General features: G+C 44.6%; 3 protein-coding genes across 4 annotated transcripts in view; 2 read left to right on the top strand and 1 right to left on the bottom strand.

The window, feature by feature from the left end:
• The window catches only part of LOC127046411 (uncharacterized), a 632,746-nt gene that overhangs the window by 69,619 nt on the left and 550,952 nt on the right, over positions 1 to 12,175 (top strand). The gene's annotated exons all lie outside the window — the stretch shown is intronic.
• ATRN (attractin) overlaps positions 1 to 12,175 on the bottom strand; it is a 384,706-nt gene that overhangs the window by 6,574 nt on the left and 365,957 nt on the right. Inside the window, exons 28-29 of one of the 2 annotated variants that reach the window (XM_050943298.1) lie at positions 5,841 to 5,927; positions 3,887 to 4,022 (exon numbers count right to left, since the gene is read on the bottom strand). In XM_050943298.1, the coding sequence (XP_050799255.1) occupies positions 3,887 to 4,022; positions 5,841 to 5,927 (223 nt within the window). Of the gene's footprint in view, positions 1 to 3,854; positions 4,023 to 5,840; positions 5,928 to 12,175 lie in introns of those variants that run through there. The other variant, XM_050943297.1, reaches the window with a different exon arrangement.
• The window catches only part of GFRA4 (GDNF family receptor alpha 4), a 140,904-nt gene that overhangs the window by 24,409 nt on the left and 104,320 nt on the right, over positions 1 to 12,175 (top strand). The window lies entirely within an intron of this gene.

Here is a 12,175-nt window from a genome sequence, read left to right as displayed (position 1 = left end):
CTGGACTTTCTCCAATTTGTCCACATCTTTCCTGAAATGTGGTGCCCAGAACTGAACACAATACTCCACTTGAGGTCTAATCAGCGTGGAGTAGAGCGGAAGAATTACTTCTTATGTGTTGCATACAACACTCCTGCTAATACATCCCAGAATGATGTTTGCTTTTTTTGCAACAATGTTACACTGTTGACTCATATTTAGCTTCTGATCCACTATGACCCCCAGATCCCTTTCTGCAGTACTTCTTCCTAGGCAGTCATTTCCCATTTTGTATGTGTGCAACTGATTGTTCCTTCCCAAGAGGAGTACTTTTGCATTTGTCCTTATTGAATTTCATCCTATTTACTTCAGACCATTTCTCCAGTTTGTCCAGATCATTTTGAATTGTAATCCTATCCTCCAAAGCACTTGCAGCCTCTCCCAGCTTGGTATCGTCTGCAAATTTTATAAGGTGTTCTCTCTTTGCCATTATCTCAATCATTGATGAAGATATTGAACAGACCCAAACCCAGACAATATAGGGATAGTTGAAATCCCCAATTTTTATTGGGGTTTCTATTTTTGCAGCCTTGTAAATCTCTCTGAGAATTTCACACTCACCTTCACCATTCTCGTCAGGTGTTGAGTAGCTTATTCCTACGGCTATTCTCTTATTATTCAAGAAGGGAATTTATTATTCAAACATGAGATTTCTATCCATAGAGATGGGTACTGTTTGATTTATTTAAGGTTTTTACTATATTTGACTCTGTGCTTTCATTCCCATATAGTTACACTCCCCCACCAGCATGACCTACTCTGTCATTCCTATGTATTTTCTGCCCTGATATTACCATCTCATTGTTTATCATCAATCCACCAAGTTTCTGTGATGCCTGTTATATTGGTATCCTCATTTAATACCAGACACTCAAGTTCATCCATCTTTTTTACTTCTAGCATTTGTATACAAGTACTTATAAAATTTGTCAGTATTTAGTTCTCTGCCTTCATGTGATGTAATTGAACTTGACTCTTTTTCGTGTGACTGTTTCTCTTCAGTTCCTACCTGTCCTTTATCAACTTCTATATCTCCTATTTACTAGGATATAGAGAATCCCTATTAATAGATCCTCCCCCAAGGGAGAGCTCTGTCTGAACCATGTGCTGCTCCTCCTCCTCTGCATCTGTTGGCTTTCCCCAGCCCTTAGTTGGAAACTCCTCTACGTCCTTTTTAATTTTACATGCCAGCAATCTGGTTCCATTTTGTTTTAGATAAAACCCATCCTTCCTGTATAGGCTCCTCCTTTCCCAAGATTCCTCAGTTCCTAATAAACCTAATACCCTCCTCCCTACACCATCGTGTCATCCATGCATTGAGACCCTGCAGTTCTGCCTGTCTAACTGGCCCTGGGTGTGGAACGGGATACTGCTACCATGGAGCTCCTGGCGTTTAATCTCTTACCTAGCAGACTAAATTTGGTCTCCAGCACCTCTCTCCTACCTTTGCCTGTGACTATTCCCCTATATGGCCCATGACCGTCTGCTCCTCTCCAGCACGGCACATAACCCTGTCTTGATGTCTCAAGAGCTCCACAATCTTCGCACCCAGTAGGTGACTCACTATGTAGTTGTCCTGGTCATCACAAACCAAATGATCTATATTTCTATTAATCAAATCCCCCATTACTATTGCCTGTCTCTTCCTAATAACCTGGCGGGGGTTATCCTCAGAGCGAGAGGAATACCAGGACATTTGAAAGCAAAGTCCCAATTACGGGTTCATTTCTCTCCACTCCAGCTTGATGTTCTCTTTCCAGGAGACTTTCATCCTCCTCAACAGCACCGAGGCCGTCACACTTGGGGTGGGATCGCTTTACTGTGTCTCGGAATGTCTCATCTTTGTACCTCTCTGTCTCCCTTAGTCCCTCCAGTTCAGATGCTGTGGTCCCAAGAGTGCTTCCTGTACTTGGTCTCTGAGGGCCATGAGTTGCTTGCACCAATTGCATACATATGCAGCCGCCCATACGGCAGATAATCCTACGTGCTGCCGTCAATGCAATAAAGTGCATAGCCCCCACTCTGCTGCTGGACTTCTGCCTGCATTAATTTTACTCCTGTGAGGCGTTTGTTGCTGTTGCTGTTTTGTTTTTTGCCTGTGTGTGTGTGTGTGAGATTGTTGGTTTAAATTTAGAAAATGTTAGGTGTATCTGGCTTTCCTCCTCCCTCTCTAAACTCCCTTGTTCACTAACTCCACTGGTCACGTAGGAGCTGGCTTTTTAAACTCCTGCTCTTCCTTAGTAGCCCCACCCCTTTAAGGGATCCTAATGGGATCAAGGGATGGCAGGCTGGAGCTCCGTTAGGATGCTCTCAGCTGTGTCCAGCTGGCTGCCACGGTGTCTAATCAGCTGAGTGATCCCAATGAGGAAATGCTCTGTGCATTAGGCACTGTCCAGGCTGTCAGGAGAAACTAAGCTCTTCTCCCACCTCTGCCGCTAACTTTCTGAGTGACCTTCACAGGCTGTGTGTCAGAGACTGGGATGTGGGCAGTCATGTCTAGTGGCTGGAGCAGGTGTCGGTAGCTAGGAATTGGAACCCGGAGTCAGAGGCCAGACACCAGAGCCGAGCGTCGGAGCCAAAGTCAGGAATTAGGCGCAGAGCTGAGTCTGAGGCAGAAACAGGGCTGGGAACAAGCAGGTCCAGGCACTCCTGCAGCCGTGGGTGAGTGCTTTGAACAGCCAGTGGCCTAATGCTGCTGTTGGGCATAAGTGCACACCTGTTGTTCCTCCAGCCACTCAGGCATCTGACCAATCAGGAGATCCTGATGAAAGCCAGCTGTGATTCCGCTGTGAATCCTTTGTTGCCCACTTGGGTGGTGGAGCCAGCTGGCCCCAGGATCAGCTGCCAGCCCTAATTCCTGTTATTGTGAACCCCTGTGAAGGAGTATGCTATCCTTTAATGGCCAGCCAGAAGCTGCAATCAGGACCGCCTGTATATAATCAGGGCTCCCTGTTGCAGATGGAGGACTGTCCTATTTAAAACAGGAAGAGGAAGCCAAAGGGCATGTGTGGGCTAGAAGCTGCACACCTGGCAAGGGAGGGTGATCCCTGAAGATTTGACCAGACCAGGGGCAGGCAACCTATGGCATGGGTGCCAAAGGCAGCACGCCAGCTGATTTTCAGTGGCACTCACACTGCCTGGGTCCATTTTAATTTAATTTTAAATGAAGCTTCTTAAACATTTTAAAATCCTTATTTACTTTACATACAACAATAGTTTAGTTATATATTATAGACTTAGGGAGAGAGAGCTTCTAAAAAGGTTAAAATGTATTACAGGCATGTGAAACCTTAAATCAGAGTGAATAAATGAAAACTCAGCACACCTAGGGTGACCAGACAGCAAGTGTGATGGGGGTGGGGTGGGGTAATAGGAGCCTATATAAGAAAAAGATCCAAAAATCGGGACTGTCCCTATAAAATCAGGACATCTGGTCACCCTAGGCACACCACTTCTGAAAGGTTGCTGACCCCTGGACCAGACCCAGAGACTTTTGTTTTGGGACTTAGAAGTTCTGAGAAGTCCAAAGCTGGATCTTGAGGTGTACTAGCCTTTAAAGTATTGTACAAGTTTTCCTTTCAGACGGCTTCATTAAAAGGAGACCCCTTGATGTTAATTAGAGTGCTCAGCTGCTCCTTGCGCAGGCTGTGAAAGTGAACTCATTGTTATCCCCATTGAAGGGGAAACTGAGGCAGACCTCAACAGACCACACCCTGCCATGAGGGGATGCATAGGGTAGCCCATACTTCCTACACCCTATTCCATCAATGTGCATGAGATCTTCTGGTGCAAAGTGGTGCAGAAGGGGAAAGTACTATTATTGTAATCTCTTAGGTGACGGTTGCACCTGATTCCTGTGCTCTCTGCAGCTTCCCACCAGGGGCGTGCTTCTCCGGAGAGAGAGTGAGAGAAGTAACATGAATGTTGTAGATATTTCTTGGCTTGCTGAAGAAGCCAGCAACAGAGTCGCTGCTGTCACCTGCCTGAGAAAAGAGAAAGGAGAATTGTTTAAACTAACTCCAGCGGGTGTATACGGGTTAACAAGATTAAACAGAGCCAAGGAAATCGTTGGCTGGACTTCAGGAAGAATTTTCTAACAATGAGACATAATTAAGTCTCCCAAAAGCAGGGGATGGAAGCCCCATTTTAAATTGGGTTGCACAAAGCATTGGAGAATGGGGAACAATCTAGGACTGGCCACAATAAAAGCATGACCTGTCAGAGGTGAGTTTTTATTCCCTGGCCCAAATTACCTGGTATATCTGGGCGCAAAGCATAACCGTGTGATAGGGGTTGGTATCCATGGACTGCAGAGTTTACTAGTACAGGACAGGGCATGGGTAGGATGAATTACTAGGTATTTTCCCAGCTTCATTGTCTATTGATCTGTGCTCAGCTAAAGCCACTTGCACCTTACCACATGTCCCTGTTGTCAAGAGCACCTGGGGCCAGATCCAGAACCCATTGGAGTCACTGGAAAGCTTTCACTTGACTTTACTGGGTTTTTATCCGGCACACAAAACTTTTGTATGGCGCTCACTAGGCAGAAGATGTGAAGGGGAAAAAATTCCTTCATGGTGGTTTTGTCTCGTAACAATGTTGACATTATGTGGAGTAACCGAGTATAAAATCTGCCTATGGGAGTCAGTGTGCAGAAAAGATGTTATTATCTGAGTCTTTTATGCCTCCTTACAGTGTCTGGATCAGAAAAGATTAATGGGGGAGACAGGAGCCCAGGCTCCCATCCTTATTTAAGCTGTCAGGTACTTTCATTTTGTTTTATGTTGATTGTTATATAAAGCCTACAAAGAGAGACGTATGTTTCTATACTCTCAAGGCGTCTTATTTTAATCTATAAATGAATACAAAGAAGAAATGTTTATATAGATTATTTTGGTGTGTATTGTCAGTGCTTCTCTTTCACTCTTATTCTTTCAAATAAAACAGACACAGAGCATTTAACATATGCATCTAATCAGTCTCCACCTTTCTCTGTGTAGCTTTCTTTGTCTATCATTCCAGTCCTATTTTAATTCACATACTAACATATCTTCAATACAAAAAAGGCTCATTGCTGGAACGTCAAAGGCCTCGTGCTCACAGTTGTGTGTGCACACCCTCCTCCCCATATTAACGCGCGCACACACACACACGCACACACACACCCACCCCTTGGGCCGGTTTCTCCTCTCTCTTATGCTGGCTAACCCCCATTGGTTTGACACACAAGTTCTCACATATGCGAACACCAACACATGCTGACACAAACTGACAACAGACTGACACACTCGCTACAAAATACATTTGCCCATAGGCTAACAGGCATGAGGGATTACATGTTCAGACATAAGCACACAGAGGCTTGCACATTCATACTCATAGATTATATAAACACCCAAATGTGATGACAGCTAGAGCATCTCAGGAAGAGAAGAACATTGCAGCATAAGTTTCCCTCTGAATATTCAGAGGTCCCCAGACAGTATTGTTCTAATTTTGCCCCAGACTGGTTCCCCCCCCCACCCCCGTCATCTCCCTGACTTACATTCTTTTACTGAGCTTGTGCAGTGAGATTTTTTTGATGCTGAAAGTAGTGGCATGACCTCATCATTAGGCTAAGAATCTGCATTACTTAGACATATCCCAGTGGGACTCCAGTAACCAACTGGACACCGTTTCCTTGTGGTCACTGTTGCAGAAACCATCACTGGAGAAGGAAGGCCTAAATCTACAGTTAATTTCTAGCAAAGATTTCCTGCAACTGTGTCTTGTTTTCGAGCTGGAATGCTTTGGAGTCTCACATTGCAGAGTTCATGTAGCAGATTTCCCATGTTCGTTTCAGCCGGGAGGGGGGAAAGGCCTTTTCCAATCCCAAAGCCTAACAGAAGCTGCAGTGGGAAATAAAACAGAAAGCCCATTAACAAACACATAACAGCCAAGTTTAGAGCTGGAGGCATTTCCTCACCATTGCCCAGCGAAGCTAATGGAGTCACTTCAAAGCAGTGGGGAGGAAACAACTGCCTCCAATTGACCTCACTGACTTTTAGTGAGTTTAGTGCTATTAAAAGGTGTCAGATTTCCAGACCCAGAGGCAGAGGGGAGCATTCACAAAAGTGATTCAAGAGGCAAAGTGCCGTTCTCCTAAATCACATTTGTAAATTTCATTTAGAGTCCCTCTATCCTCAGCACCAGTAGGGTATTGACAACAGCAAACAAAGCTCCCTCAGCAGTGTGACAGAAGTAGAGCTGTTCAGGAACCAAAATTTCCCATCCATGGGAAATTCTGACACTTCAAACCCTTTTTTGTTATGAATCAGACCAAAAAAAAAAAAAAAAACACCAAACACAAAGTTGTGTGCATCAATTTCCTGTGAAATTGCCCATTGATTTAATAGTAATACCTGACTCTTTTATAATGCTTTTCATCAGTAAATCTCAAAGTGATTTACAAAGGAGGTCCGTTTTATCACCCCATTTTACAGATTTTTACATGTCATTTTGATTTAGACTTTTTGGGTTTTTTATATTTTTTAATACAAAATAAATTTCAAAACAAAATAACTTGAAAACGAAAAACCAGAATGTTCCATTTGGAAAGTGCTGGAATGGAACACTTCAACATTATCAAAATGCTTCCTTTTGGTGCTTTTTTTTTCCCTAAAGGAAATGTCATGAAAAGCCTCATGTTCCCACAGAAAGTTTGATATAGATCAAGTTGCATTTTCCAATGGAAAAACATTCCATTGGAAAACTTCCCACCAACTCTAGCCTTCTGTTCAGGAGGGCCGGCCAGTTTACAAGGCTGAATCATTCTATGGTTCCTCTGCTTAAGTTTCCAGTTCTGGAGATTTCTGTACATGAGGACGTTTGTTTGCAGGGCACCAAGCTTCTTGCTTCATGAAGGCATCACAGCCGTCATATGTAACAATAGTCAGTGACTGCTCAGAGACTCATAGACTTTAAGGCCAGAAGGGACCATCATGATCATCTAGTCTGACCTCCTGCACATTCTGCAGGCCACAGAACCTCACCCACCCACTCCTGTAATAGGCCCAAAACCTCTGGCTGAATTACTGACATCCTCAAATCATGGTCTAAAGACTTCAAGTCACAGAAAATCCACCATTTACACTAGTTTCAACCTGCAAGTGACCCATGTCCCATGCTGCAGAGGAAGGCCAAAAAACCCCAAACCACTGCTGCAGTGGGCTGGATTCACACTCATAACCTAGAGTTGGAGGGTGCTATAATACATCTACTTGCGTCACTCAGTCCTCTCACCAGCATCCATTAGTATTCATAGTGAGGAAGAAGGTTGGACTTGCCTTTTTCTGAGTAGACTCTTTCGCCTCTGGGACCCATCCCAAGGGGTGGACTGTCACTTCTATGGCAATAACGCTCAACTATACTTCTCCACTCTGGACCTGCCTCCTGCACTTCATTCTCTCACACGTCTCACCATCATGTCAAGTTCAACGTGACCCAAGCCAAGCTCAGAGGGCCAGGTCCTCAGCTGGTGTCAATTGGCAACTTGTAAATCTGTAGTGTCGCTTCACGATGTCAGTGGAACTGTGCTGATTTTGCAGCAGTGGAAGATCTGACTCATAATCTTTCCCCCCATGCCATCTTCATGGCTGTTTCTCTTTGACACTTGATAACACCACCCATCCTCCCTGTTTGCCAGGCCCATAACCTGAGGGGTCACCTGTGACTCTCTATTCTCCACCTCCCACCACGTCCAGGCTGTGGCCAAATCCTGTCGTGTTATCCTCAACAACAACTCCTTGTTCAACCCTTCCTTTGTGGCCAAACACTTGTCCAAGCCCTGACCCTCTCCTGCCTCAGCTATCACAACATCTGGACAAATCATCAATGAACACAGTTCATCTTTCCATTGATGAAGAGGTGTCCAGGTGCTTCTGTCAGCTCGCCAGCTGGACTCCATCACATGGGTAGGGTGCAGACTCTTGTTTGGGTTCCCATAATGTAACCCCTCCACCGGCAAGGCTCTCTGTGACCACTAAGAGCAGTCGGGACTTGTCTGTTTGAGAAGGCTGCTAGTTGCAGTGGCACTTAGGAGCCCCAGTCTCTGCCCTGAGTAGCTGTAAGCATGGCAGAGTGAAATGGAACGCAGCGGCCAGCTGGGCATGGAGCAGAGCAGAAGGTGGCTGCTCTGCAGTGCTCTCCTGTCCAAGCTGGCTGAGGGAAGCAGTGAGTCCAATGGGTTGTTTTTTCATCTGCAGGGAATGCAAACTACGCCTGGTTGAAAATTTTCCATCTGAACGGTTTGTGAACAGAGATGTAGGTTTTTGCCTAACTGATTTTTATTTATTTATTTTTGCAGAAAGTGTCTGCTTTTAGCACGAAACTTAGATTTTTTGTGTCAAAAATATGAGCCCCTGATAACCAAAGAATTTATACTTGAATATGTTTCCCCAATGTCTCATGGGAATTGTAGTTCATTTGCCTCATGCCCCCATTCCCTATGGGCTGAGCTCCCTGACTGAACTAGATCTCCCATGATGTATTGCTTCCTTCCCCAAGACAGGGATCTGTGGTCATCATGGGAGTGGTAGTCCAACCAGGGAACATAGCCTGTAGAAGAGAATGAGAGCATGAAGCCCCTGAAATACACCTTCCATGGAGCACAGGGGCAGCATTCCAGAATCAAAGTGTTTTGTTTTTTGGCAGAAATATTTGGGATTTTGATTTTTTTCCACAAAAATTACAACTTTTTGGTAAAATATTTTTGACAAGAACATTCTTTTCTACCCAAGTTTGTTGAGGAGTGGGGGAACCAAACCATTTTCCTACTTGCTTTAGCATCAACACATTCATCCCCAGACCCAGGGCCTGTTCCAAATGGCTGCCAACTGAGACACTTTCATGATGCTGTCAGGTCTCCTGCTGAGCCCTGGCAGAGGCTACAGCTTGTGCTACCAGAGTTGTCAGCAGAGTTTCTACTTTACCTGGTCGGTAACGCCAGCCTCTAATTTCTGAGACAGAAGAGTTTGATCTTTTAGGCAAAGAACATACGTGCTTTGAAAGAGGCTTTCAATCCTCCTTGAAGCTTTCTTGTAAAAAGACAAGAGACAGCTTGAAAGCAGCAGACCCTGGAAAACAGGGCCAGCTTTAGGCTGATTCGCCCGATTCCCCGGAATTGGGACCCGCGCCTTAGGTGCTTTTTTAATTATTCTTTTTTTTACTCAGCTGGCAGCGGTTAGCTCTGGGGGTCTTCGGCGGCATTTTGGCAGCGGGGGGTCCTTTGGTGCCACAGAAGACTCGGGGTGGACCCCTCACTGCCAAAGTGCTGCCGAAGCCCCACACCACTGCCAGGTATTCGAATCAGGCCGCGCAGTTCATAAAGCCGGCCCTGCTGGAAAAAGTAGCTCAGGGTCATCGAGTCTAGTGCAGAAGTGGCTTCCCTCATAAAATCCTTCTTGCACACATCAGTTTAAACCTGGTCCCTGCTGCAGATGATGCTCTGTTCTCAGGTCCACTCATTGGAGCATCGCTCCGATATTAGCCGCTCCTTCCCTAAGTAATAACTTCTGATACCATTGGGAGAGCCACGTGTGTAGGGATACTGGAGTCCAAATCAGGTGTGGTGATGCAGAGTGCCAGGTTGCCTTACCAATTGTACTCAAAATGAGCTGCAAAGGTAGCGACCCTAATGACACGTGGAGACACAACATAGCTGTTAAAAGAAGTTTAGGAGGGATAGCTCAGTGGTTTGAGCATCGGCCTGTTAAACCCAGGGTTGTGAGCTCAATCCTTGAGGGGGCCATTTAGAGATCTGGGGCAAAAATCTACACACATCACAAATTCTCATCACATGTATTAATAGCACCCTGCCCTACACACATACTCACAGCGCCAGACACACGCTGAAGCCAATACACATGCCTCCACACACTGACACCTACATTTTCTTCCTTGAAATTTGGCCCAAATTGTTTATTGAATCAAAAGCTTATAGTAGGGAGGGGTGGAGGAGGGGACAGATAGGATCAAAATCCCAGGTCAGTCCAGGAAGTTTGCAAACAGTGGTTCTCTATATTCCCCCTTATATCAAGCAAGTTGGCTCCTGCATGTAGTTGAAAGCCCTGTGAGTTTGCATATTTCACCAAAGTGTGCTACAGTGAACCCGAGAGAACTGGCACAATCAGCAGGTTTGCAGAGAAAATTAGATTTTTCCTGGCCAGTTTCCAGCAAGAGCAACAGCACTCCAAGGCACATCTCAATTAATTAACAGAGTCAAACTTTATTAGAGATGATTGTTGGCCAAAAATAACCCGCCCCTTGGAGCTTTCTTTCTTTGTTTCGAAACCTATCTGTGCACCTGCCTTTGGGTTCAGTGACTGCGTGTGAGACAGGAAAAGCCTGCCCTTAACCAAGACTTGGATGAAGAGTTAAAGTCATGATGTAAAGTGTACATTCCCAAGTAGATCTTTGGCTGTTGGCCCTCAGTAAACATTGTACTTAGGTGCCTTTGATCCTAAAGGACCCTAAAGCACTTTGCAGGCCATAAATGTAGAGTGGGAGATTACTATGATTGGGTCAACTTCATAAAAATATAGTTGATATTTTTCAAAACTGCCAACCTCAAAACTTATTCTTGGGTATTATTTTAAGATTGATGTGTGATGGCTACTCAGAGATTTAATACATCTCATTAAAGAAATCAGTTAAATTCAGAGTATGCAGAGAGATGTTGGGAAAGCTGTGTCATACCAAGGAGTGTTTTGTAGGTTTTGGGAGATGAGGGAAGTTTTTCTTTAGCATCAGCTAGACTGTGCAATCCTTACACGTGCTGATGAGCACTTCAAAATATTACCCCTGAGCACAAGGGATTATTATTTATATTATATTAAAACCTAAAGGCCTCACACTGGGTCAGAACCCCATTGTGCTAGGCATGCAAATATATAGTAAGAGACAGGCCCTGACCCAAAGTTCTTACAATCTAAATAGACAAGGCACTCACCTGGTGGGAGGGACCATGCAGGCATGGATTTAGCCCCTAATAATTTTTTGTTTCTTTGGCTATCTAACTAGCATCCTTGAATTTAGAGTACTAAGTACCAATCTAAATGGTGTAATTCATATTCATGTGTAATTATTATGTTTGCTGTGTACTTAGTCAATGAATTTTCATGGTGCTATGAGGGCAGATGGATACAGATATTTTCACTGATAGATCACCAGTTAAAATCCAGCTCTGGCTTGGTGGACCAAAACCCACCCCATCTGCTGGCTTGACTGTTCAGTGACATATGTGTCATGGTTTTGGCCCATTTATTAGTGGATAAGTGTCAACACCATACACATCACCTTGGCAGGGCACACAAGCCTTATATGGAGTTATACCTATCTCATAAAGGTCATTGAGTCCAGTCCCCTGCCTTCACTAGCAGGACCAAGTACTGTCCTGAACAGGTTGTTGGGTTTTATTTGGTGCCCCAGATCCCTAAATGGCCCCCTCAAGGATTGAACTTACAACCCTGGGTCTAGCAGGCCAATGCTCAAACCACTGAGCTATCCCTGCCTCCCTCAAAACCTGGGGACAGAGCTCCCCTCTCACCACTGAGATAGACACACTGGTATAAATGAAAGAACTCCATTCAGGTCACTGGAATAATGTGTTAGAGAGAGATTTCAAACCAGGAACCAGTCCAGTCCTTCCATCTCAGAGCTGAACGTGACAAGGTTGGATCTGACTTTGTACGTGCTCTGCAAATAAACAGGTGTGCATTCTCCTGAGCAATCAATCTGGCACCTTTAACCAGACTGAAATTAAACAGGGGGGGAAAAGCATTAATAAAAATGTGGCAGCTTTCCTAGGCCATTTCATTAACTATATCAGTGAAGCATATCGCCCAAAGTCCTGTATTTCTGCTGAATGCTAACGTTCCCCCCAAATACTTGGCTCTTTCTTAGAACAATTGCTAGTTTGTATCAACTCAGTTTAGTCATGCAAACAAAATTTAAAGTAGGGAAAAAAAATCTGAAACAATAAAAGCAACAATTCTGCTGTCTCTGATTAGCTGCCTTCAAGGCCAGATTCTGCTAAGAGTGACCGTGTTGCTTGGGATGTTTGCTGCTGTCACTAAAACCAGAATTTATCCCTCTGCGT

The sequence above is a fragment of the Gopherus flavomarginatus genome, chromosome 3 (assembly GCF_025201925.1).
Source record: "Gopherus flavomarginatus isolate rGopFla2 chromosome 3, rGopFla2.mat.asm, whole genome shotgun sequence".
Classification (NCBI taxonomy): Eukaryota; Metazoa; Chordata; order Testudines; family Testudinidae; genus Gopherus; species Gopherus flavomarginatus.
The sequence above is the reverse complement of the archived record's forward strand: the minus strand, read 5'-3'. Positions and strand labels throughout refer to the sequence as shown.